The sequence below is a fragment of the Diadema setosum genome, chromosome 8 (genome assembly GCF_964275005.1).
Source record: "Diadema setosum chromosome 8, eeDiaSeto1, whole genome shotgun sequence".
Classification (NCBI taxonomy): Eukaryota; Metazoa; Echinodermata; class Echinoidea; order Diadematoida; family Diadematidae; genus Diadema; species Diadema setosum.
This window is the reverse complement of record NC_092692.1, coordinates 30,423,987-30,450,194: the sequence shown is the minus strand read 5'-3', so window position 1 is coordinate 30,450,194 and position 26,208 is coordinate 30,423,987. Positions and strand designations below refer to the sequence as shown.

General features: G+C 38.3%; 1 protein-coding gene across 1 annotated transcript in view; it reads left to right on the top strand.

Annotated features, from left to right (window-relative positions):
- Positions 1–26,208, top strand: part of LOC140232194 (uncharacterized) — a 170,877-nt gene that overhangs the window by 59,661 nt on the left and 85,008 nt on the right. Inside the window, exons 6-13 of the mRNA XM_072312332.1 lie at positions 940–1,033; positions 5,782–5,855; positions 11,681–11,764; positions 13,331–13,399; positions 14,981–15,074; positions 16,147–16,284; positions 21,843–21,967; positions 26,068–26,143. Coding sequence (XP_072168433.1) covers positions 940–1,033; positions 5,782–5,855; positions 11,681–11,764; positions 13,331–13,399; positions 14,981–15,074; positions 16,147–16,284; positions 21,843–21,967; positions 26,068–26,143 — 754 coding nt within the window. The remainder of the gene's footprint in view (positions 1–939; positions 1,034–5,781; positions 5,856–11,680; positions 11,765–13,330; positions 13,400–14,980; positions 15,075–16,146; positions 16,285–21,842; positions 21,968–26,067; positions 26,144–26,208) is intronic.

Genomic DNA, 26,208 nt, shown 5'->3' with positions numbered 1-26,208 from the left:
AAGGGAGAAAAAAAAAAGTGGCCATTGACAAGTGGCCACTACAGTGTAGAGACAGGTACTTTAACATGTTTTTTCTCTCGAAGGGAGTATTTTGTTTTTAGTGGTCATATACAGCATGTGGCTGCTATAGACAGGTGCAAGATAGGCTTGACTGTACTTGTTTGTATGTAAATATGATCTGTAACTTTTCACAGATCATGCATGAATGTTCTGATGTTATTCTGTCTGAAGGCTGTGTTTGGTCTGTTTTTTACTGACATTTTAATGAAGCCTGCACGGCGATATTTGAACTTTGTATATGTTATATTTAGTGGGCTACAATGCAGACTAAATCTCTACAAATCGGAAGAGTTTCTGTCACGTTTAAAGAATTGATGAAAGCAAATACTGCTTAATACAGTATTGAAGATTGTCATCCGCATTGGAAATAATGCCCGGAAATATCCTTTTGACAGTTTGATCATCTCATGCTATTTAAGATTTGTCACTCCTGTCAACAGAATCCTGAATATCTCATAATTGTCAGAGCATTGTGGGAAAAGATTATGCCAAAGATTGTAATGGGGAGCTGAAAAGAAACTTTGTAATATCATGCCCCAAGCTGCTTCGATACGTAAACCTGAGCTGTGGTATGGGCGCCATGAAGTTTTCACTATCGTTCGTGATTTCTTGAAATTCGAGTCATTATATCAATCCACTCTATACTCTGTTCATTTTTTTGGTCAGATTTTATGCATCTTTCATAATCTGTCACAAGTTTTAGTGTATGCATTGGTCCAGATGATTTTGACCGTGTTCCTGCAATTTGAGTCATGGTATTAATTCAATCTATTCTCTCTTCATTTCCTGGTCAGATTTCATGTATCATTTGTAATATCTCACAAGTTTATGTATGTATTGGTCCTAATGATTTTGACCTTGTTTTCTCCTTTTCTACAGGATATGTACGCCCACCGATCTCTACCATACATCATTGGTACACCAGCCTTCATGCAAGATGATGATGTGGGACTGTTGGACCTCAGTGAAGAAGGTAAAAATATATCAATATATATTTGGTTATCTTTTGGACTCTCACATCTTGTGGAAATACAAAGAAAAGGAGCACAAAAACAAATGTTTGATTCTTAGTGTACCTTTAATTTTTTTTTTTTTTTTTTTTTTTTAATGAAGAGATTGGTGCTTGTTTATTTTTTTGTGCGTGTCAAAAAATTCTTCCATGACAGTTTTAAAATCTCAGAGATTACAGATTCAATGACCTCAGCTCACAGCTAGTCAGTATTGAGTTCTATCCCTCCACCACGACAGCCATGGTTGTAGTAATTTAAGATCAGCAAAAGTGATTTTATGAACAGAGAACATCACGGGTGGTGCAAGGCATCTATCACAGCATCATTGGGATATCGGCATTTCATTCCAAGTCCAGGAATTGATATTAGAGCACTGGGTGAGAGTTGCGGGAAACAATATTCCACTGCTTGTAAAATGTAGCTTCTGGATCTTTTAATTTCATTGCAGATCTCATCACACTTTCCTGCTCTTTAGTTGTCACTCTTTGGTTTACATTTCATTTCATTTCTTTATTTAATGTCTAGTTGCTGTTTAAAGACGTGACGTCAAAGAGCATATAAAAAAGATAAAAATATAATTACATTTGACATCAAAATGTATACTCCATTGTTACTCTGAACTAAACAATCAAGACACTATAAAGATCGTTGAATATCTAATGAACATTTAAAAAGGAATATACAAATGAAAACATGTATAATAAAATATTATGCAAATATCTGATTGTCAGTTGTTGATTTTTTTTATTTGTTTTGTTGTTTGTTTGTTTTGGTTGTGTGTTTTTTTTGCAGCCATGATTCTGTAGCTTCAAAAGTGTGGAAGAGATTAATCAGCTTATTGAAGATAATCAGAATTTGTCGTGACTCTAAGGTTGACAAATTTTCAATCATTTTCCCAAAGTGTGGCTTCCCCACATTCTTCAGTGATATCTCTGTCTACTGACTTGTCAGCTATTTGTCAGTGTTGTATCTGAATTTTTAATCGCGGAGACTGAGTCCGCTTGGTTCTCCAGTTTTTTTGGGGGGGCTTAGAGATCTGAAGCAGAATTATCCTCTGAGATGTTGTCGAGGAACGTCGCCATGGTTACCAGATGATGATTTTAATCTGTCGACTCCCTCTCCCTGTCTCTCAAGAAAGATAGATGAGAGATCGCGAGAGAGGGAATTATATCAAGGTTTTCTTTTGTCGGTCTTTTGATACACTTACTTGCTGGGATTAATGCGTAAAACTCCTTCTTCGGCTGTGGTTTTGGGGGCAAGGGACATACGACAGCTCCATTTGAGAAGTGATGTGGAGCTTTGAAGTGATGGGTTTAACAGATTGAAGATTTACTTTTAATAGCAATATATAACTATTGACTCTGACATCAAGGCTTTAAGCCATCATATCTTCAAATACTTGTTACTCCTCTAATCTTAGGAAGAGATGTTGCAGATAATTACCTAAATTCTTAAAAAGCTGAGTTTTGCTGAACTAATTATTTATGGAAAATTTACGTTTTGATTCTACTTACTCTTTTTATGGCGATTGCCTCAAGCTACCCTGACACCTGCACGTTGTTGGGTTACTTTACACATGGTTTGCGCATTGGCAAGTACCAGTTCACGCCAATGCAAAGAATATACGTGGCAACATGCAGGAGGATGCCTACCAATGCCTGAAATGTATGATGAAATTTTCAACTTGTTCAAAATTTCAGCACATCTAAATTTATGAGCAACTTTTGTGAACTTTTCTTGAACTATGCACAAAAGAGTCTTTCCAGTCTGTGCCATAGACCTAGTGGCACTTGGTTCACAAGTTCATGACTGACTAAGTTTGCAATTAATTAGTTGCACAAACTTTGTACATTAAGTGGGCATATACTTCCTGCGCAGTTGTTGCATGACAGATGCATACATGTAGGACTCAAACCGTGAAATACATCCCAGTTTTCCCTCCATGCCCCAGGTACCATCGTATGTGTAGATGGATCTTATGGGGTCCTCTGCTACTGCCAGTGGGTATCTAGTCAAGATCAAGTTGTGCATCAGTCAGGCACACATGATGATGAAGTTTACTGTCTCAAGCCTTTGCTGAAGTGTAGTCAGAAAACATCTGAACCTGAAATTGACATTGTAGTTTGCAGTCATAGGTTCCAGTTAATAGTAGAAATTTAATATACTGGTATGATAATAATAATATAATAGTTTTAGAATTGAGTATATGAATATAAGAACGACCCAAGTCCAATTTTTGGCCAAATTCAGTTTGACATGGGAAATTGTAGCTTATGCATGGACTCATCTTGTGTATAAATGATAAATCCTAATTACCCCCGGAAGTGCCTGAAATAAATGAGTTAAATCTTATATGAATGTAAGAATGAAGGACTTGGGTCATTCTTACATTCATATTATAGCGCCCTCTCTCGTCCTTCTCTCATCTCTATAGCAGAATATCATGTATATGAATCAAAGAACGACCCAAGTCCATCACACAAAATGGCCTCTCCACAATTAATGTTAATGTTAATTGTCATAATAATATATGTTCTAATTTGTATATACAATGTTGCCATCCCATCACAGTTAAATAGAATATTATTGGACAAACAAAAAAGATATGAAGTTTTTTTTTAGTTTACTCGAAATGGTCTTCCATGGACTTGGGTCGTTCTTATATTCATATACTCAATTCTTTATAGGAATAAACAAATTGAAAAAAAAAAAATGTAAATGTGAGATAAGACAAAATGTTTGAATATAGTATTCCTGTATTAAGCCATGATGCCAAAGGCAGTTCCAAGACCCTCCTGGCATGGCTCAACCTGTGGTCAATGATACTATTTGAAGTAAATAATGATAACTACATAAAGGAGTGCTTTATGCTATCTCTCAAAGTGCATTAGAAAGATAACAAATTAAAACACACAACATTGACAGAAGGAATGGGATTACTACAATGTAGCATTACTAAGTATCAGAATAGTTACTAAATACAGTGTAAGTTGTAAATATGTCATAAGTGTAGATTTTAAATGTGTTCAAAGACTCGATTATCACAGATGTTGGATGGCAGAGTTCCATAATCTAGGTGCTATTTTATGTGAAGGCATAAATCACCTAGGCTGATTTTGGTGGTGCGAGGTTTGGACCAGGACCTAGTTGAATATGGGTTTAGGCTTGTTGTAGCTGAGCGCTCTGTGAACTTGGGACTGATGAGAGTAGGGTTTCATCAGCCACGGTTTTAGAGTAAAGGCATCATCACCAACAAAGTCTTTCGTAGGAATTGGCCTGTCATCGTTCGAGACTGGCTCTGGTTTAGGCAGTCCTGCTTTGTCCCCATCTACTGATTTGTGCAGGTTGCAGTGCTTCCAAGTTCTTCCATTGGAGGTGCCACCCTCTGCTCCAACATCCACATAGAGGAATCTATATCTTGCGTCTGAGACAGCCATTATTACAATGCTGTGAAATCCTTTATAGTTGAAGTACAGGGATCCTGATTTTGATGGCTCTTTAATGGCCACATGTTTGCCATCTATAGCTCCCTGGCAGTTGTGGTGGTTCCATCTGGTGCTGAACCTTAGAGCCACATCTTTCCATTTATGATGATGATAGTGATGATGATGATGATCATCATCATCATAATAATAATAATAACAATAACAACAACAATAACAACAACAACAACAACAACAACAACAACAACAACAATGATGATAATAATAATAATAATAATAATAATAATAATAATAATAATAATAATGATAAATAATAACAACAATAATAATAATAACAATAATAATAATAATAATGATAATAATAATAACAATAATAATAATGATAATAAAGACGATAATGACAATAATAATTGATAATGATGAATCAGTTCTGAAGTGCAGAAAGTACACCGTATAAATACATTTTACTTTACTGCAAGAGCTTGTTATGCTGCTTTTCTGCACTGTCCCTGAATATTTCAATACTAAATTAAATGTACTCGACAGAATGAATAAATTGTGAAAAAGTATAATGTATGCTAATTAAACAATATTAAAAGTGTATGAGTGTTGGGAATCAAATAAAGGAGGCCTTGTGAATAGTCTGAAATAGTTTGCGTTCTTCCGTCTCTTGACACCTGAGTATACTTTGCTCTTGTAGACATCCATCATAGCTTGTCCTGAAGATCACACAATGTCACATTTAAGGCAAGTCTGAATGTGATGAACACCTAATAATGATAGTAATAACAGTGGAGTTTTTATAGTGCATATAACAAATCAATGTTCTCTACATGCTTTACTATCATTCATTTTATACACACTAAGCAAAGATATATTATTGACAAATTATATTCAAAATAACAGTAAAATTAACACATTAAACATGAAATGTATAACAAGCTGTATACATTAATATAACTTTAAAAATCTGACTTCAATATGATCCTACATAGATATGCATGCTTACAGACTGCATTACACATGATATTCATGATCTATTTTAGCACAATTTATCAAGATTATGTGAAAATATTTGGGTATGATGTGTGAATATTAAGACAGCCATTTATTGTAAATGGGATGGGATGTAAACTAATATGTGCTGTTTCATACAAAAATTGCACACATATGTCTGCAGACCGAGATTTAAGCTAAAATGAGAATAATTCATTAACTGTTTTAACAACCCACCTCTTACCAACTCCCCAACTCTTTTGAATGTCCAGAAGCAGGCGATGATGAATCAAGCAATGATGACACACTCAGCGACTCGGACAAGTCCGATCTCTCTGACATCGAGGTGAGTCTATGAAACCCTTTTACACTGGCAAAACTCGGTTTAAAGGTTGAGACCTAATTTCAGGTTTCTAGCATTTTTAGGTGAGACAATGAGAAACCTCTTATGAAATATAAAAGAGCATGTAATTCTATGAGGAATTCAACATTTATTTGATGAAAATTGGTTTTGAAATGGCTGTGATATCCAAAAAAGAGCGATTCTAATAAAGTGTGGGACCCACACTTTATTACGATCGCTTTGTTTTACTTTGTTTTTGGATGTTTCAGTCATTCCAAACCTGATTTTCATCAAATAAACTTTGAATTCCTCTTAAAATGGTATGTTCTGTACTATATCATAAGTGTTTTCTTGGTATCTCGCAAAAAGTTAAAAGCTCAATTCTCATCTCCACCAATACTATACCATCCCTTTATTAAAGTTGCCATGTTAGGAAACATGTTTCATGATTATCAAGTTATCTTGATATGTGTGGAAGCAAACTTTAATAATGTTCCCTAAAAGTGTGTATGTTAAGTCATGGATGGTTATTCATGGTCAAGAGATGCTTTCTAGTTGAATCTTGCTTGATTCTGCGTGGGCACTCACAGTCTCACAGTTTGATATCTAAACATGTTTGAGGAGAGAGAGGTTAGCCCTTTTGCTCACAGCCACCAACAGATGGTGTACTCTTCGGATGTATAAGCAGGGCTGCACACTGGCGCCGGTCCGACGGTCAAGACCGGCAAAAGTCACTGTCGGACCGGTAACTTTTCAGGAAATCCACAAGTTACCGGTCCGACATGACCAGTAAAAAAAAAAGCATTGGCGGGGTCAGTAGAAAGAAAAAGATCAGCCCCGATCAGGGAGAAACAGAATGCAAGATATCGCATTGTTCAACACGTTTTACGCAAGTTTTCGAATATGTCTACCGGTGCAATTTGTAAAGTAAACATACAATTGTATATTAGTTTTGAGCAGTAGCAGTCGACCAGTTATTCGCGCTCGCTTGCGCATTGGCGCTGCTCACGCACTGCCATGCTATGCAATACATGCAAAGGATGTACGGTACAATGTAACTGTTGAAATGCATGGATTGTTTCCCCGATCCCGTTTTGTTTGTTCGTTTGCTTGCGATCGGCGGTCATGCCAGACAAGAAGCATTGATAGAAGCGCACGCATTTCTGGGTCATTTTACTCATGATTTTTTTTTTTTTTTTTTTTTTTTTAACGCAAGATCGATCCGATCCCGGCTTCGCAGCTGCGTGGCAGTTGACATGTTAGAACTTTTTTACTTGTGCCGATTTTTAGAAAAAGTAAAAACATATTCTATATTCAGCGATACAGTAAATGAATATTTTTATTCGTTCAGAATGGTCTCATAATGAAGATAGGCGCAAAAAGGATCACGAAATCGGCCCTTAAAAAATGTAAAGAGATAATACAAGGGAGAAAAAAAAAATCATGAATTAATCATCGCAGTCCCGCTTGCATATTTCAGGTAGAAATCGTCCCAAAAAGGATCATGAATTCGGCCGCGTCGTACACCTTTCAAAAGCTCATACAAGTACGAAATGCGAAGAGATTATAGAGGAGAAAACAAAATAAGGACATATTAATTTGGTGCGTGCATCATAAAAGATTACAGCCGAATAACAATTCATGAAATCAACGCAAACCCGTTGAAATTTGAGGAAATAAATAGGCGCAAAAAAGATCTTGAATCCAGTCCTGCATGCCGTGTCGGTTATCAAAAACGCATGCACAAATGCAACGAGATTATCGGGAGAAAAATAAAGGACACATTTTTACCCTTCTGGTGCGTGCATTACAAAAGATTACATCCGAAGTAATTCATGAATTCGCCACAATCCTGCTGATATTTGAGGTAGAAATAGACGCAAAAAGGATCGTGAATTCGGCCGTGTCGTATACCTTTTAACAACGCATGTACTAAATGGTAGTAGATTAGCGGGATAAAAATAATGTACACATTTTCAACCCCTTTTGGCGCTTGCATCATATAGATTACAGCCAAAGAGTAATTCATGAAATTATCGCAATCCCGTTGAAATTTGAGTAAACAATAATAGGCGCAAAAGAATCTCGAATTCGGCCCTGCGTGCAGTGTATAATTTTGAAAACGCATTCACAAATGTGAAGAGATTATCGGGAGAAAAATAAAGAACTTATTTTCAACCCTTCTGTCGCGTGTATCACAAAAGATTACAGCCGAAATAATTAATGAAATATCGCAATCCCGCTGATATTTGATGTAGAAATAGGCGCTAAAAGGACCGTGAATTCGGCCGTGTCGTATAGGCCTACCTTTTAAGAACGCATGTATACGATATGTGAAGAGATTATTGGGAAAAAATACAGGACACATTTTCAACCCGTTTTGGCGCGTGCATCATAAAGATTATAGCCGAATAATAATTCATAAAATCATCGCAATCCCGTTGAAGTTTGAGGAGACAATAGGCGCAAAAAGAATTATGATTTTTGGTCTTGGCGTATATCTTTTAAGAACGCATTTACGAAATGCGAAGAGAAAAAAATAAAGGACACATTTTCAACCCATATTGGCGCGTTCATCATAAAAGATTACAGCCGAAGTAATTCATGAAATCATCGCAATCCCGCTGATATCTGAGGTAGAAATAGACGCAAAAAGGATCGTGAATTCCGCCGTGTCGTATACCTTTATGTACGAAACGCGAAGAGATTATGGGGAGAAAAATAAAGAACGCATTTTCAACCATTCTAGCTGGTGCGTGGATAACAAAAGATTACACCCGAAGTAATTCATGAAATCGTCACAATTCCGCTGATATTTGAGGTAGAAATAGGCGCAAAAAGTATCATGAATTCGGCGGTGTGGAACATCTTTTAAGAACGCACTTACGAAATTCGAAGAGTTTATCGGGAGAAGATAAAAGGACACATTTTCAACTCCTTTTGGCACGTGAATCATAAAAGATTACAGCCGAAATAATTCATGAAATCGTCACAATCCCGCTGATATTTGAGGTAGAAATAGGCGCAAAAAGTATCATGAATTCGGCTGTGTGGTACACATACATCTTTTAAGAACGCACTTACGAAATTCGAAGAGTTTATCGGGAAAAAATAAAGGACACATTTTCAACCCCTTTTGGCGCGTTCATCATGAAAGAATACAGCCGAAGTTATTCATGAAATCATCGCAATCCCGCTGATATTTGAGGTAGAAATAGGCGCAAAAAGGATCGTGAATTCGGCCGTGTCGTATACCTTTATGTACGGAATGCGAAGAGATTGTGGGGAGAAAAATAAAGAACGCATTTTCAACCATTTTAGCTGGTGCGTGCATGAGATCACAAAAAGTTACACCCGAAGCTGATATTTGAGGTAGAAATAGGCGCAAAAAGTATCATGAATTCGGCGGTGTGGAACATCTTTTAAGAACGCTCTTACGAAATTCGAAGAGTTTATCGGGAAAAAATAAAAGGACACATTTTCCAACCCCTTTTGGCGCGTGAATCAAAAAAGATTACAGCCGAAGTAATTCATAAAATCGTCACAATCCCGCTGATATTTGAGGTAGAAATATAGGCGCAAAAAGTATCATGAATTCGGCTGTGTGGTACACATACATCTTTTAAGAACGCACTTACGAAATTCGAAGAGTTTATCGGGAAAAAATAAAGGACACATTTTCAACCCCTTTTGGCGCATGAATCATAAAAGATTACAGCCGAAGTAATTCATGAAATCGTCACAATCCCGCTGATATTTGAGGTAAAAATAGGCGCAAAAAGTATCATGAATTCGGCCGTGTGGTACATCTTTTAAGAACGCACTTACGAAATTCGAAGAGTTTATATCGGCAAAAAAATAAAGGACACATTTTCACCCCTTTTGGCGCGTGCATCATAAAATGTTACAGCCGAAGTAATTCATGAAATCGTCACAATCCCGCTGATATTTGAGGTAGAAATGGGCGCAAAGAGGATTGCGAATTCGGCCCTGCATGTCGTGTACCTTTCAGAACGCATGCACAAATGCGAAGAGAGTGTCGAAAGAAAAATAAAGAACCCCTTGTAGCTCGTGCATCAGAAAATATCACAGCTAAAATAATTCACTAAATCACGGTTATGCAGCAAGTTCGTGCGCCGATGTTTAGAAAAAGTCACAAACGCATGATACAATCTGATTTTTTTTTTTCATTATCATTTTACACTGTAATTCACGAACAAACATTCTATTTTTTTTTCTCATTTTTTTTTATTTCTTGTGCAATAAATAATTCAAGTTTAAAAAGATATTAATCAGTAAAATGTACATGGGGGGGGGGGTATACGTCCATAAAAGCAAGAAAATAAGTTTGCAAGTAATTTAATGGTTTTTTTAGGTTGCCGTTGTTGACCGGTAAGTTTTCTGTTCGGACCGGTAAAAAATGGTAAAATGGGGCATCTACCGGTCCGACAGAGACATGTCGGACCGGCAGAAAAAATGGGTTAGTGTGCAGCCCTGGTATAAGAATTTTTCATGCATGTAAACTGGTCAGGGAATTTTGCATGTTTGTGTGCAGGGAGCTATAGATAATTGACTGGTCATTAAACTTGTGACACAGCTGTTGGCAGTTTGCAGCTGGTAATAGGGGGACTCAAAACAGTCTCAAACTCTAAACTTCGTCAGGAACGCAGCTTTCTAAAATGTGATTGTAAATGAGAAACATTTTTAGTCAGAAGTACAAATGTATCCATCCATCCATCCATCTATCCATTTGCCTGTAAGGTCATTACAGGCCAAACCTTGAAGTATGCAACTGTTCCACATCATTTAATGTTTTGTAAACTTACTCGAAGCTAGTTTTTTATTTCTGAGCATGCTATACAATTCAGACATTACCAATGAGCGGTTGGGATAAATCATCAAGTATTCTGATGTTGATTCAGTCATGGAAAATATTCCTTGATCACCTTGCAAGTTTTGCTACTCCTTTAAAAAAAATTTCCTCTCTTATAAAGGATATATGCCTACAGTATGTCAGGTTGAACTAGGTCAAACTGCATGGAGCGCAGTTACCCTTTTATTGGAGGTTTCCCCTCCTATGCAGCAGGACATGTGTGTCACGGCACTTGCCCTATAATTAACTTAAGTGTCGAATGCGAAAGTTCCACATCGCAGCAATTGACGAGGCAGGGGGCCTTGCGTGGAATGTTTCAGACCTGACAGGCGGAAGTGATTTAAACCTCCCGGTCCAGAAAATTCATGCTGCCTGGTAGAAAAAGGATGTGCTGTGGGAAGTCAATTGGAAGCATGCCGCGGGGGAACAAACTCGTCTGAAATTCCTGATGATGCGTCGCATGTGCATTTCATAAACTTGCTTCCCCCACATATTACGATATTCTGCCTTCATTATGTATTAATTATATTTGTTTAAATGCAAACATTTACACTGTACTTCAAAAGACATGAAAGGGCTTTTGCCATCCGTAATTATCACTTTTGCCCCACCTCAAGTTTGTGCGTTGTGGTTTATTTTAGTCAGTGTAGGAGTGCCGTATACATATAGCATGGTGTCATGCTCAACTCCGACCAATTTCCAACCGTTATTCTTGGTACAAAAGGGGAGGGAATTCTCAAGTGACATGGGGTAGTTTTTTATTTCTCTTTCAAAAACTTTGAGGTGTATTACTTTAAGATTTTATACACAATGTAGGAAGACATTGTTCTTCAACCATGCAAAATATTGTGACATTTGCAGAAGGGATATACGACCTTTAAACCCTTTATCATATCTGTGGAGTTTTCCCAATGAAATATGTACATTTTTTTCCATTCTTCAGTCAGCTGACCAGTACACTGACACAGAGACTGAGTCAGAGTTCACTGGAGGTCAGCCGAGGCAGACGGCCGATACCACGGCAACGTCAACAAACAAGGTGAGCCGCAAGTGTTTGAAATGGCAGTCATATGACACGTGATGCGGTGTGGAAAAAAGACTCAGCTGTGTTATCTTAAAAAGAAATCATAGTAATATTATAGTTAAACTTCTGGGAATGACATCTCTCTAGAATCCATGTGCTGTTAAAATGTCACATGTGTGTAATACTCAGAGTTGCCCTTTGTTAGATTTTCCCATGTGACCAGTAGGCACTTAACGAGACACCAAAATGCGGTTGCTCAATTACAGGCTAAAATGTGATGTTTGGGGTGTAAGAAGGCAAATACTGTTCCGTCTTTTTATGGTATGATGGTTCAATCATTCATTTGACCCTTGTAAATTTCAGATCCTGTCATCAAATGATGTGTCAAATTTGAAAAAGGGATGTCTCACAACATCTTAACGGGTTTGAGATGCCGATTACATGAATTGTTTGAGCACAATCAAAACATTTTTCAGGGTAGGCGCTTGATGAGTTGAACAAAGATGAGTTTCAGTGATACATTTATGTGTATGTATCAACCATGTGATTTTATCATGCCAGAATATTGGGAGTCAAAAGGATTTAGAGATTTTGGCAAGAAGACTTCTCAGCAATTTGTGAACTGATATTAGTTACTGTAAACGAGGAGGGGCCCAATTTATTTTTTGCTTCAGAGGAGTTGTGTAGGTGGGAGTAAGATTTACTTGCTGATATTTACATTGTAAATCTTTTATCATGTACCTTGTGATGTTTGGACATGAGTGACCTGTGCATGGTTCAAAGTCGTTTGCGTCTGGCCTTGCTCGCAAGCCCGATTAAGTGTGTGTGCGTTGGCATGCGGTATGCCCCTTGTCTGTGTGCACCAATTTGTTAGCCCTGTTCAAAATTCACCTCTAGAGGGCCCCCTTTCCATTTTATGCCCTGTACCCACACCATTTCCCAGCCCTGTGGATTTTCCACATGTTTACCTCTGCTTTAACTGCGAGGTTTAATATTTGCGAAGTATGTTTACATGTAAATCCTCGCACAGTTTCTTGAATGTAAATTGCTTTCGATTTGTTTGCAGCCCAGGAATGGTGCTCTTTATTTAGGATTCAAATATTTCAGTAAAATTTGTTGTTCTGATAAGAGTATGAATGAAGATTTCAGCCCACACTCTGCCATGCAAACCAGAGAAGCTTCTGCTCCATGTCAGAGATGTTGTATGAAGCCACAAAATCCATGAAATGTGAAAGAAGATTTGACAAGGTCACTCAAAGACTGTGGACTAGCAAAATTAATAGATCATTGTGTTGATGAGGAACATTTCTTGTAATATTTTCAGTCCTTCATAACCAAATCTATATAATAGTTTTGAGAGTGTCCTTTCTGCACCTCAAGTTTGGGTGAGTTTAACCCATTTGCTGGTCCTTAGAATAGTAGATAACTTAGGGAATTTGTATTTTCAAAATGCAAGGAGAAAAATCAGAATTGTAGCAAGAACTAAATTTGTGGGGGGGGGGGGGGCTTTTTTTGTTGTTACTCCACGTAACACTTTGCTGCATGTTGTCTTCGTCCTAATCGCATCCCATGTAACGTTAGAGTGACTCCGAAGACTCGGACGGAGGTCTGTTCGATGACGAAGATAGCCAGCCGTCGGCACCCGCCAAGGTACTGCCATCATGGGTCAGAGTCATGTTTTTGTTTTTGTTGTTGTTGTTACTTTTCACCCCATCTTTAAAACATTTCTTTCATCATTTTTGGCTTTTGCTGAATAGCTGTTTTTAATGATCCCCAATCTGTATTGGGGGCATCGTTTTTTTTTTCAAAGACATATAATGTCCTCCATTAATGCCTCTTTTTGAGAGAATAGCAAGCAATTGACACCTGCTTGTAGATTACATTATCCCTTTTGCCAACATCTCTTTCCGAAAGCATGCCAAATGTATTTCTTTTTCAACTTTCTGATTCTCACAATATTGTTTAGAGAGAGACTCAAAACTTTTTTTTCACTGTGTTGTCTGACAATATTGAACATGTGATCTACACCTGATTGTAAATCTAAAAACAAGGATTTGCTGAAAAATATGGCTCCGGTGCCTTTGACTATCTACTTTTGAACAAGAGATGGAGCTCTAAGCTTTATGGGGGAAAAATTTGAAGAACATGCAAAGTGCTTCATTGGCTTCGGTGTTGATTGGTGCCTGGTATTTGATTACGAGCTGATTTGTTGTAATCAAGTGATGTTATTGTTTATCCAGCTTCTACTGCACAAATGCACTGCATGATTTGATCTGCTTTCCATGTACAAGACACGCACCCACAAAAAAATGAACAAGAATTACCTTGATGATAAATATTTCTCTTCAAATATTTATGATTTTGATCGCAAACCCCCGCAAGCATGACCCAAGTATCATGTTGCCACCCTGGATGAATGATTAATGGGATGGTTGGTCGTTTATTTCGTCCAGTCTGTTGTATTTTTATTCAAGCCTGTCAGTTGTCAGAGAACAGCAACAACAGTGACGGGAAAATTCATGTAAAATGCAATATACACATGCTACATTCCTGACGATGAGCTGAAGCTTTGTTTAGCACTCTCTGTGACATATACATTTTCTGCACTGTTAGAGTGTGTCTATATTTTGTATATAGACATACACTTGTACTTGACATTTTCAGAAATTAAAAAAAAAAAATCCCAAGTTGCAATGATAAGTAATGAGTTGCCTTGTGTTTATCTATCAAATCAATTGTTTTGATGCACTATAATTGACCACTGTCATTATGATTTTCAACTGATGTGGCTACTATTATGTATCCACTGGAAAGTGGCCACCTCTCTGGTGTACAGGTGTAGGAGTAATGTCGCTGTATCATTATGGAATTGAAAATGCCAACTGTTGAGTTTTAGCATTTGTATTTTGTACTAGGGTTTGTTTGTTTGTTTGGTTTTTTTTTATATACTGAAGTCTCATGGAAGTTACTGTTCGTTTGTTCCTTTTTCAAATTTATCAATATACAAGTTTATTACAAAAAACATAAACAATACTGTTGCAAAAACAAACAAATATGCTTCTTAAGGCCTCAGAGTATTACAATTCTGGGTTAGCTGCCGTCCCGATGGAATGATAATTAAAAATAAACATAGATCTGAATTTATATACTGTACATGATTATATCTTTCTGTTTGAGTGTTTACTTTGTTTTTGTTGTTGTATTTTTTTTTTTATCCTTTTTGGCTGTGAGCAGCCAATGAACTTCCAGGATGAGCTGGCAGCCAAGTTGGGAGGCGGAGCTCCGAGAGCAGCTGCCTCCGCTGAGGCTCCATCAGAACAGAATGGTGAGATTTGGTCGACTTACTTTTAGTACTGTACTGTTACAAAAAGAAAAACCTGATAGTAGACATTAAAGACCATGTAATGGGAAGGCTGGCCCAACTCAGATATATTTGGGAATTCCCGTAATAACTTGTGTGCAGCTTGATGCGTAGCACACATGCAGCCAAAGAATCTTGATTGGAGTTTTAAAGTTCTGTTGAAATATGCTTTGGTGCACATGATTGCTGACATACTATTCTGTTCAAACAGGCCTATGCTAGTCTTGTTTATTTTTTTTCTGTACCCCGTGGGCAGGGAATGAAGGTCAATTCAATTGGGCCAACCCTCTCCCCCCATGCTTCAGGGTCTTTAACTTTCCATCTCTAACTCTGCTTTTTATCACATTGAATTATAGTTTGAGTTTTTATAAAAACAAATAACCCCTTTTTGCTTAGGCTGCTATTTGATGCTTTTCAATGAGGTCATGGTAGACGTACACATAAAGTTTTAGCAATATAAAATCAAATAATATGCATCATGTGATGAAAAAATCAAATAAGTTGTACCGTGACATTAAAAGTTATTGATGGTGTGTATAAACTGATCAGATTGTGTAAGAGTTACACAACCCATTTACTCCCAAGCACATATCGCCACAGTACCAGCTAAGCACAGACAGTCAGACTCTTCAAGTTTTGCTCAGTACCCATTGAATTAGTGCACTATTTGTAAATGTAGGGTTGAATAATCATATTTCAGAAGCAAAGGATTAAAATCTCGCCTCCAAAACTGAGACAAGTGTGTCACTTTCTCCCTGCTTCCTAATTGCAGTATAGTAAACATACAAGCAGAATTAGGTCAGAAAATCCACTATAAGTCGAGTATCAGGCAATCAGAATGAGTATTCAAAGACCCATGTTTGACTTTCTGAGACTTGTTTAATCTCAACTTTTTTGCAATAGAATTCTGGTCAAACTTTGTGTTTGTGCACTTCAGCCACTATCTATCACTGTCAAACACAAAACACTAACAACACTTGATGTCTTGTTCATGTGTCTATGTACAACAGTGTTTGTATGTGTGTTTGTGTTTCAGATGACAGCAGAAATCGCTCTGTATCAGAAGATAGCAAAGAGTCATCACACAGCTCCAAGAAGGGCACTCGCAGGAAGAAGCTCCCCATGGAGGGAGAAAAGAGGAGCAAGAAAAAGAGATCACCGTCCAAGACAGAAGGTAAGAAGTTTGGATTTGGGGGAATACTGCAGTAGTATACCATCTCTGATCGTTCGAGGCAATATATTCGTCTCTGTCTGCCTGTTTGTCTCTTATTCTTCCTTTTCTCTCTCTTTTTGTCTTTTCTGTTCTACTCGTCTATAAGTCTGTCCATCTATCTGTCTACTCGTCTGTCTGTCTATCTGTCAGTTCATCTGTCTATAAGTATGTCTGTCTGTTTGTCCATATCTTTTTGTCAATTTTTCTGCCTGTCCATCTATCTCTCAATTCATTTGTCTGTATGTCGCTTTGTCTGTCTGTCTCATCTGCCTATTTGTCTACATGTAGTCTTTATCTACTTGTTTATATATTTCTCAGTCTGTATTCATTTGGTTATCTGTCTGTCAGTTTGGCTGTCTATATATTGATCTGTCTGTCTTTCTAACTGTCCATCTGGCCAGCTAGCTACATGTAGCTTGCTATCTAATAACAGCCATTGATAGAGATGGCAGGGGATGATCAAGTGTCTTCACCTTCCAGGCATATCATGATCACATCAGTCAATTCTTATGGTACAATATCTAATGGCTTTCAGTGTATCTGTCTCTCCATTGTTGCTTTATCTCTCTCCCAGAAAAGTGCATAAACTTGAGTTAAACTGATTGACTAATGTTCCCTTTTCATATGTGCTGCAGATTCCTTGCCAGAGAAAAGTTGTGCTTTTTATATCTTGGCTGTAAACTATACATGTAGCAAGCTTGTGAATGAAATTGTTGGGTCTCAATAGACAAACTGTTCTTTATCAAAATGTTCAGCCTCTATTGCAAACACAGTTCTCTCTGTTCTGGTTAGTTAGCCTCAGCAACATGCTTAACAGATACCTCAAGAGCTGTTAAAATTGTGTAGGAGAGGCAAAGAATTCAGAGTCAGTGTCATTGCTCCAACTTTGGTCGAGTACTGGATTGGAATAGCGCCCTCTTGTGTCTGAAAAGTGTGTTCCAGTACTTGTAGTCTGCAATACTCCATTGGAAGGGAGCTGCCTTGTGAAATCAGCAGGCGTGCAGATTGTAAAAGTGTCTTCTTTTTTTGTACTCGTAGAGGGAGCTATTTTCACACTGTAACAGTACCAGTAGCAATTTGGCTAGATTTGTTCAGCCTACATTAAGCTGTGTGAGGTGAGACAACCGTATGTCCAGTCCGAATTTGAATTCTCTTGTCATCAAAAATGCTGCCGCCATGTCATAGGTGTAATTTTTTGTGGATATATCGACTGAAAATATTCTTTCAAAATACACCAAAAAAAAAAAAAAAGAAGAAATATTGGATGAGAATTAAAGTATTCCATGCTTCCCATGTCATGAAATGCAAGTACTGCAGAAAAAAAACTTGTTTTGGACAACCCCAAGTCAATCATTTATTACCAATAGTATTAATGACCAGTAGCTTGCCACCTGCCCTTTTAATATCTGCCAGCGTTCCTTCACCCCTTCAGGATTTGTTCATTGTATACCTTCACTGATGTTATGATTCAATTTCCATATAGTCTTATGAAAAGAGTGAAAGCTACATGAATCAAATAGCCATGCATTCACATTTCTTGTGTGACATTTCTCAATGTGATATTGAATTTAGTGAGAAAATCACCCAAGTATTTGATAGTATCTAATAGTCAAGAAACCAAGTTATCCCTGATGGAGTTTTAACCAAATGGGGATAGCTCTCGATAATTAGTCCACTCTGAAACAAGAAATTGGTCAGAGGAATAGAAGGAAAGGGGTTAAATAAGTGATCCTTCCCAGGGTTACAGGATGAACTGGAGAGTGACACCGTGGAGGTGTTTTCGTGAGTAACGAGGGGTAAGGGCGTGGCCAGTAAAGGGTGCAGGGATTTGGCCAGGGGGGCACTGAGCTGATCCCAAACTCTGAGGAAGCTTTCCATTTATCTACATGTGAGTGATGCAGAGAAGATTAGTGTGAGGGTCCAGACATAATTTATTTTCTTCAGGACTATGAGAACATTTGAACTGTGTTTCTAACCCACCCAATCTCCCCAACACACCCTACCCCCATAAGAAAATGGAGCGTTAAAGACTCATCGGAGTGACATTACACTATCCACATAATAAATTACATCTTCATACAGTTTTTATTCTTATTCCATTCTTGCGATGACACGGGCCTTCCGGGTCGAGACTAGCGGCTGACCTGCGGAATTAAAGCATTAGCTCTCCAAGGGGTGCGCTAACGTGCCACTGAAATGAAAAAATATTGGACGTACTAATTGCAATTCATTCAGTTGGACTTTGTGCAGAGGGTGGATTGTGACGAGGGAGCTCCACCAAGTAGGTCAAACGTCAAGATGGATTATATCTTTTGGTAATGCATCGTGGATTATTCTGTGCACAACATCTTGACAAGTGCAAAACAGGTAGTGGAGAAGCTCTCACGAAAGAAAAAAAAAAACAAAGAGGCAAAACCAAATTTGAAGTATCTTTTCCCAGGTAATGTGGATTCTTTTTGTATCAAACATTTTCTCGACAAAGGCAAAAAGGTACAGACAGAGTCATAAAGCCCAGACATCGATTATTGGGGGGGGGGGGGAACCAAGTCGAGATATTTGGGGTAGTTTAAAGGTCCTCTTTACCTGTGGGAGCAGTGATTTAAAAAATGTTCAAGATATCACATTTAATGCATATGTGTAGGTCTGTTGTATCACAAAATATCCTACCATATAGAATTTTTACAATATAGGCTAAAATATATTAAGGAGATATCAGTATTTTTCTCTTTAAACTTTAATTGTAGATGGTTTAGTCTGAAAACATTTTTATTTAACTATTGTTCACATTTTGTGTATTAAAAAAACTTAACATCAATTGTATGGATTCAAATTTTTACAGTGGTTGTTTCTATCCCTAACTCACATTTTAGAACTATTTTAAAGCACTAATGCTGGGGTTTTGTTTCTTCTGCAAATGGTAAATTATTCCTTTAAGGAGTTGACCAAGGATAGCTTGAAAGGAACAATGACTCAGAAGTCACAGCAGCACTCGAAAGTCTTTTGTCCTAGCTATGATTAATACTCTTCAGAGGCACATATTATGCAGCATACATGGTTTCTTGCAAGCCAGTACAAAGTTGTAATTATCTTTTACCCTTTTCTTTCCCTTCTCTACAATATACCTCTTCACGCTGAGCACATTTTTGGAAGTATGTCCTTTCTCAACAACGTTGCAAAACAGGGAAGATGAGTGGCCAACAAACACCCATTGTGTGTAGAAAACTTGTGTTCCTGAGTTCAAGAAGATTAAAAAAAAATGATGCTCAGATGATGCATTGTTTAGAAGGTCATTTTCTTTTTACATGGGGGGGGGGGGGTGTGGGTTCATCACAAGACTGGCAATTTGCTTGAACACTCAATGTTCCCTGAGTGTAAAACAGGCATGTTAAATATGGCTTGTCATATGCTGCCGTACATTGATTTAGTGATATCATATTTTCGTATCTTAGTGCCAGAACCGTTGCCCAAATCACGAGGCTTTGCATACGATCAAGGATATTTCTGCAAAGAGAGAGCCGAATTAGGGTATTAAAGGCATAATTTACCATTTGCAGATGAAACAAAAACCCAGCATTAGTGCTTTAAAATAGTCCTAAAATGTGAGTTAGGGATAGACACAACCATTGTAAAAATTTGAATTGGTAAAATCGATGTTAAGTATTATTAAATATACAAAAGGTGAACAATAGGTATAATAAAATGTTTCAATACTAAACCGTCAACAGTTACGGTTTACAAAATCACAGTTCCCAAAGGTAAACAGGACCTTTAATGCATACGTGGGCCAGTGCGGGCTAAATTTACCTCGCCTATTTGTGTGTGTGTGTTTTCGGGAGGGGGGGGGGGAGGGGGAGGGGGGAGGGGGTGGCTGGCGAGCGGAGCGCAGGCACATTGGGAGGTGGATGGGTCGATGATGAGGAGGAGTCACATTAGACGAGTGCCAGATGCTGCCAAATGAGCGTTAGTCATGCAGATTCCTTGATCTCATGGAAATTAGATGTGGTGACAAAGAAGAGAACTGAAATTGATGATGGCACAGGGCAGCGTGTGATCTGTGCATGTCAGCTCAGATTAGATATGATCTGTATCCATGCTTGTTGGACTGTTAAATCCAGCTGCCTCTTTTGATTATGTTATATCCTCAGTTTTCTTGTTTGTGCATGGTCAAGTCTCATCTGTACTACTTGCCACGGAACATTAGTTATATTTCTTTTCTTTTTTTTTAGTGGGGGGGGAGTAAATTTCATGTCAATGAATGGAATCACACACACACACACACACACACACACACACAAACTCTCCACTATGAGATTTAGGTTGAAGGGACTTGCTTTGAAACCTGATGTTTACCAAGTTGTCTTATCGAAGGGAAGTAAAGTTGTGCCAACTTTTTCATCTTACAATTACGTGCAATAATACCAATCAGTACAATCACTTTGTAGAAAAGTTTACATTTATGTGTATCTTTGCCTGCCAGTTTGCTTGTGGTCTGTAAAAGAGTTCACCATTCAAAGGTGAACTCCCAGCAGAGAAGACAGAGTTTGCTTGGCAATCAAGATGTCTGAAAAGCCAAATTTGAGCGCATTTTAGACATAAAAGAAATCATTTTGGCACTGACAGAGATGTACTCTTTCGCACCATGTCATTCCAGATTACAGATACAATTTGTATCTGCTATGACCAGGCATTCATGATGTGAAATGCCAGTGAGATGCCATCGTAAGGCAGCTGGAAAGGTGCTATCAGCACCACAGAATCTAGAAACAGGAGGAGGTTCTGGGAACTTCTATTGCTATGACCAAGTTTTGGGGATAGCTTTAAATCTTATGTGCTGTAGTACTGCCAGTTGCCTAATACATGTATGTGTGGATGGAGGTGACAAGAGCAAGAAAAGCTTACAAAACATACCGACTGCATTTTGAATGACACCTTACAATAAATATGTTAGAGCTCAATTTTCACCAGAGATACAGTGTAGGAGAGAGAAAAAGAATCATAATCTCTTCCCATTTGTCTATTCCTTCCTTCTCTAGCATCTTTTCTTAGCTTCCTTCTTCCCTTCCTTTTTCCTTCTGTATTTTCTTGTATTTTACCTTCTCTGCCCTTTTCTTCTCACCATTTTTATCCATTTCTGTATCCTTTAGTCTTCAGCCTCCCATCCATTTATCATTTATATGTGTTGGAAATATTAAGATATTTATTCTCAATTTGTTCTTATAGATATAACTTGTGAACTATAGAATGATTATTTTTTTCTCTGCATTATGTTTGAACTATGTGTAATATGATCTGTTTGTTATTTATGTAATTTATGTTCACCTGGATGACAGTGATTTGTTGTTGTTGTTGGAAAAACACTAATAAAGAATATTTGTATCTGAATCTTTATCTTAATCTGTATCTGTATCTGAATCTCAAATGAATCTGTATCTGTATTTTGTTTGTATATACAACGTATGTATCTGTATTTATCTGTATCTTATTTAATCTTTATCTGTCTTTTTGTGTTTCCACTCTAGAAGAGAATCCGTTTGGAGAGCAGCCCGGCCAGGAGGAGGCGGAGGCCGAGGACTCGCCGTTTGGAAGGAAGGGTCTCTTCAGCAGCTCCGGTGGTGGGCTCTTTGACGATGACAAGGAGGATGAGGTGAGTTTTAACCTCTTGGTTTGCTCTGAGTGCTGGTTGGCACAGAAAACCCCACAGCATTGTAAAGACTCTCCAAAGTCCCTGACACAGAGAGGGTTAAAGGGATGGTATAGTATCGGTGGAGATGAGGATTGGGCTTTTAATTTTTGCGAGATACTAAGAAATCACTTAGGAAATCGTACAGAGCAAGCTTTTTATTGAATTTTATTTGATGAAAATTGGATATGGAATGGCTAAGACATCCAAAAACAAAGTAAAACAAAGCAATCTTAATAAAACGTGGGTCCTGCCTTTTATTAGGATTGCTTTGTTTTGGGTAAATATCTCAGCCATTTCAAAACCAATTTCCATCAAACAAACATTGAATTCCTCTTGGAATTACATGCTCTTTCACATTTCATAAGAGATTTCTCATTATCCCATCAAAAAATGTTAGAAACCTGAAGTTAGGTCTCAGCCGAAACTATACTATCCCTTTAACCAAGCATTTCTAGGAATCCATCTTTATCTTTCCTTTTCCTCTTCTCCTATATAATTTGGGGAACAGATTCAGATTTGTATATGAGATTTGAATAGTTGGATTACTCCCCTTGAGTGTCTTTCTCTTTCTAAATCTACTCCTGCAGGTAAGCTGATTTAGGCAAATGATGATGCTTGCATATGACAATTAGAGTATTAAATTCCTTCCTTCAGAAATGATATGAACAATGAACTAATGTAGCTGCCAAGTTTGTGTAGTGTGGAGCTGGTTCTTCAAACAATCCGATAAAGTTACTTGGTTGCCTGCCTGGCTTCATTTTACATGCAGTATTGCATTATATTTTTGTTTTTTTGGGTGTTTGTTTGTTTTTTGTTTGTTTTTTTTTTTGTAAGTTTGCATCTTAATTGCTTGGAGGATAGTGTGACCACACCAATCACTTGCTTTATGATTATCATAGATATCATTACTTGCCTGGATTCTTTATTTATAAGCACTTGCTGAATGGCATGTTTTTTTTCTTGAGTGAGGCTGAGCTTTGATTACTCCGTACTTGCGAGATCAATGTCGCTTGAGGTAAAACGGCTGTATATATCAGGAGGATGTCATCAACCTTCTGAATGATCTTGATATCCAAATGTCCTTGCAAATATCATTTTTGAAGCAGTCTTGAGAGATGGATGGTTTGCCCCTCTGAGTGATTGCAAAAAAAAGAAAGAAAAGATTTTATAAAGTACAACAGAAACATTGGTATCAGTGCTATTGACAGTGATAATTATCAAAAAATGGGGCAATAAGATCTAATTGCACATCTTTTACTTCTTCTGAAAGACATAGTTATGGTTATGTGATTATGAATGACATTAGTCGAAGTTATTACAGCAGGCAATGAGTATTGTCAAGGGATGTGTGAACTGTTATTGATATATAGGACTATCGTAAGAACTTTCCACTCCAGTGCTAGTCTAGCTGCAGTCAATTCATTTAGCTGTCTAGGCCTTTCATGCGCCAAAATTAGATGTGGCGGGATAAAGAAGACATGAAAACCTACACTAGTGGCATGATCACTTGATTGAATTATGTTCATTATCCCCTTTTGTGACAAAAGCGTTCTCTAGTAAAGTCAGTGACTGATTTTGACTTGGATTATGTTTGACATTTACAGAGAGTTTTTGGGGACCTAAAATCCCCTCATTCAAATTGGGATGCCTCTCCTCTGTCTCTGCATAAAAGTTATTTGACGATTTTTGCTTTTGACGTATTAGAGAGTTAAATTGAGTTGAATAACTGTTTTAAGAGGAGTTTGAAGAGCAAAATCGGCAGAAATCCTGTCATCACCATACAGTGACATTGTGCCAAATTTCAGCATTGTATTATGAACCAAATGTGTGGGAAATTTGTGGGAAAAGTGACCTGATCTGCACTTCAGTTTGTATAGCAAATTTGAGTCTCCCGTAAGATGAGCATACAAGTGTATATCTCAAAATGCAAGCGCATATGAATATTAAGTGCTGAAGTGAGCGGAATCAGTGGAGTAGGTCACTTTGTGCATATTAATTTTCTTACCACAAGGACTGAATGCAGTGATTCTGAATGTGTAATGCATGGACAACTGCTGTCACATTGATGAAGATTGTATAGTCAATGAAGTTGATATGATATAGACTCATTGAAAAAAATACCCCAAACTTTCCAACTGCAGTTCGTCACTGCACAGTAATCTGTGAGTCAAAGACTAATCCATGGATTTTAAGTATGTGCAAGCATACACACACACATTCATGCACACACGCACACACACACACACCACTACACACAATTGAGCATGTGTGCAAATGTACGTACAGTGTAGGATATGCGTTTGTTTGTCAAAAACCGTTGTGACACATTGCGTGGCTCAGTGAACAGTGGTTTTTAGACTTTATATGACACTTGACAGGTGACTAATGAGCCGTGACGACATGTCCCATCGATGCTGAAAAGAGAGACTAACCTCCTCCTAATCACCCATTTTGTGGATCGGTTGGTTCACAAATAAATTGAGCAGGTTTGGAAAATGAAGAAACACTTATGTACTTGGAAGAGAGTTTTGAGGGGAGACACATTTCCTTCGTATAAGGCATCTTGTGTTACCATCAGCATTCAGGTGGCTTTAGGCCGTTTGCAAAGAGAGGGGAAAAGATGGATTTGAAATAATGCCGTAGAGCCGCCACTTTTAGATCGTCACTGTTCCTCCAGGAGTGTTGACTGCAATTCTCGGCACACTTATTTCACGTGAATCAGCACTTAAAGTTGATGAAGGCTGAGTATGCAGGGTAAGTCTGAATACCCAGTATGCAGGGTAAACAACGGTTATCCCCCGCTTCCCGATGCCGCTTTTGTTACATTTGCCGGGGTACCCATCTTCGAATCGTTTGTCACCAAGACAGACAACATCCCGCCGAGGATACACGAGGAGCATCCCGGTGTATTTTTACCCTCTCGATGATAGGTCTCGGATATCGCTTCTTAGGGTCGCAAGGTTGCAGTTTGAGGAGATGCGAAGAGCCTTTTGGTGTCTTTAGCCCTTGAGGTCGGCAGACCGGCTCAATTGTGAAACGAGGAGCAGTTGCTGATAATTAGGCTAGCGAGCAAAGACTAGCACTTTAGTTCTCCCTCTTCCCCAGCATCGGATGCTATTAGTTCATCAATGCATTGGACCCAGTTAGTCTCACATTTCAGGCACTATCATCGACACGTTATACCAAGAATCGTTCAGACAAAGCCTATTTGAGCAGAGCAGTGATGAGGAAAGAGAGCTAGGAGAAGCAAGGAAGGAAAGGAATGCTCCTTAATGATACCTTAAAGAGATAAGTACAGTCGTGCGTCCTCTGTCACTCCGTCGGTACATCACTCATCGTCCACGGTGATGAGTGTGACAGTGGGCTAGGCGTGGCCGACAGCTCCCTGGGTTGGACAGTGCGTCAACTGCTTCCTTGGTGGGATGGCCCTAGATTTCCCTCCTCACGCGTCGAGCAAGGATGTCTTCGTCTGCATGGCCACCTGCGGCGACAAGCAGGCCATCATGCGCTTGGACCACGGCACCTTTTCGATCACGGTCGAGGGCTGCCGCAACGTCTCGCCGATCCGCAAGTGGATTTCCAAGTCTTGCCGGAGGGTGCCCAGCACCATCAAGCGCATCAAGTCACACCGAGCTTTGGTTGGTGGTTTCCTTTTCAAACGCCCTGATTGGAATTGTATCGAGGTGGACGTTGTCATGATAGCTTGGTTTTTGGGGGGCCAGACCAACCTCAAGTGTTTATCTTCTTCTTTCTTTTTTTTTTGATGAGTAGAATATTAAATACAAGGTGTACCCAAGTTATCCAGGACACTTCCGGTGCTAATTATCAGCAACATGGTGATATTACATCCTACCTTTTTTGTTTGGTTGATTGTTTGTTGATGGTGTCTTTATTTTATCTATTTTTTGTTCCCGGGCAGTAAGTGGTTCCAGATCTGTTGCATGGATTTCTGGTTATTTCATAGTGTCAGTTGTATATAGCATGTTATCAAGAAGCAGTATCATTAATTGCAATGTTTTCTCAAAAATGCTTCTTTTTATCATGTCTTTCTCGAACCCTAGGGAGGACTTTTTGATGAAAAGCCTTCTGCCCCCAGAAAGGAGGTGACGTCGGATCACGTGTACGAAGACATTGTTGGTAAGTCAATAGCTGTCAAACTTCCAGTATCCCACAGAAAATGTCAAATGCCCAATGTGGATAAC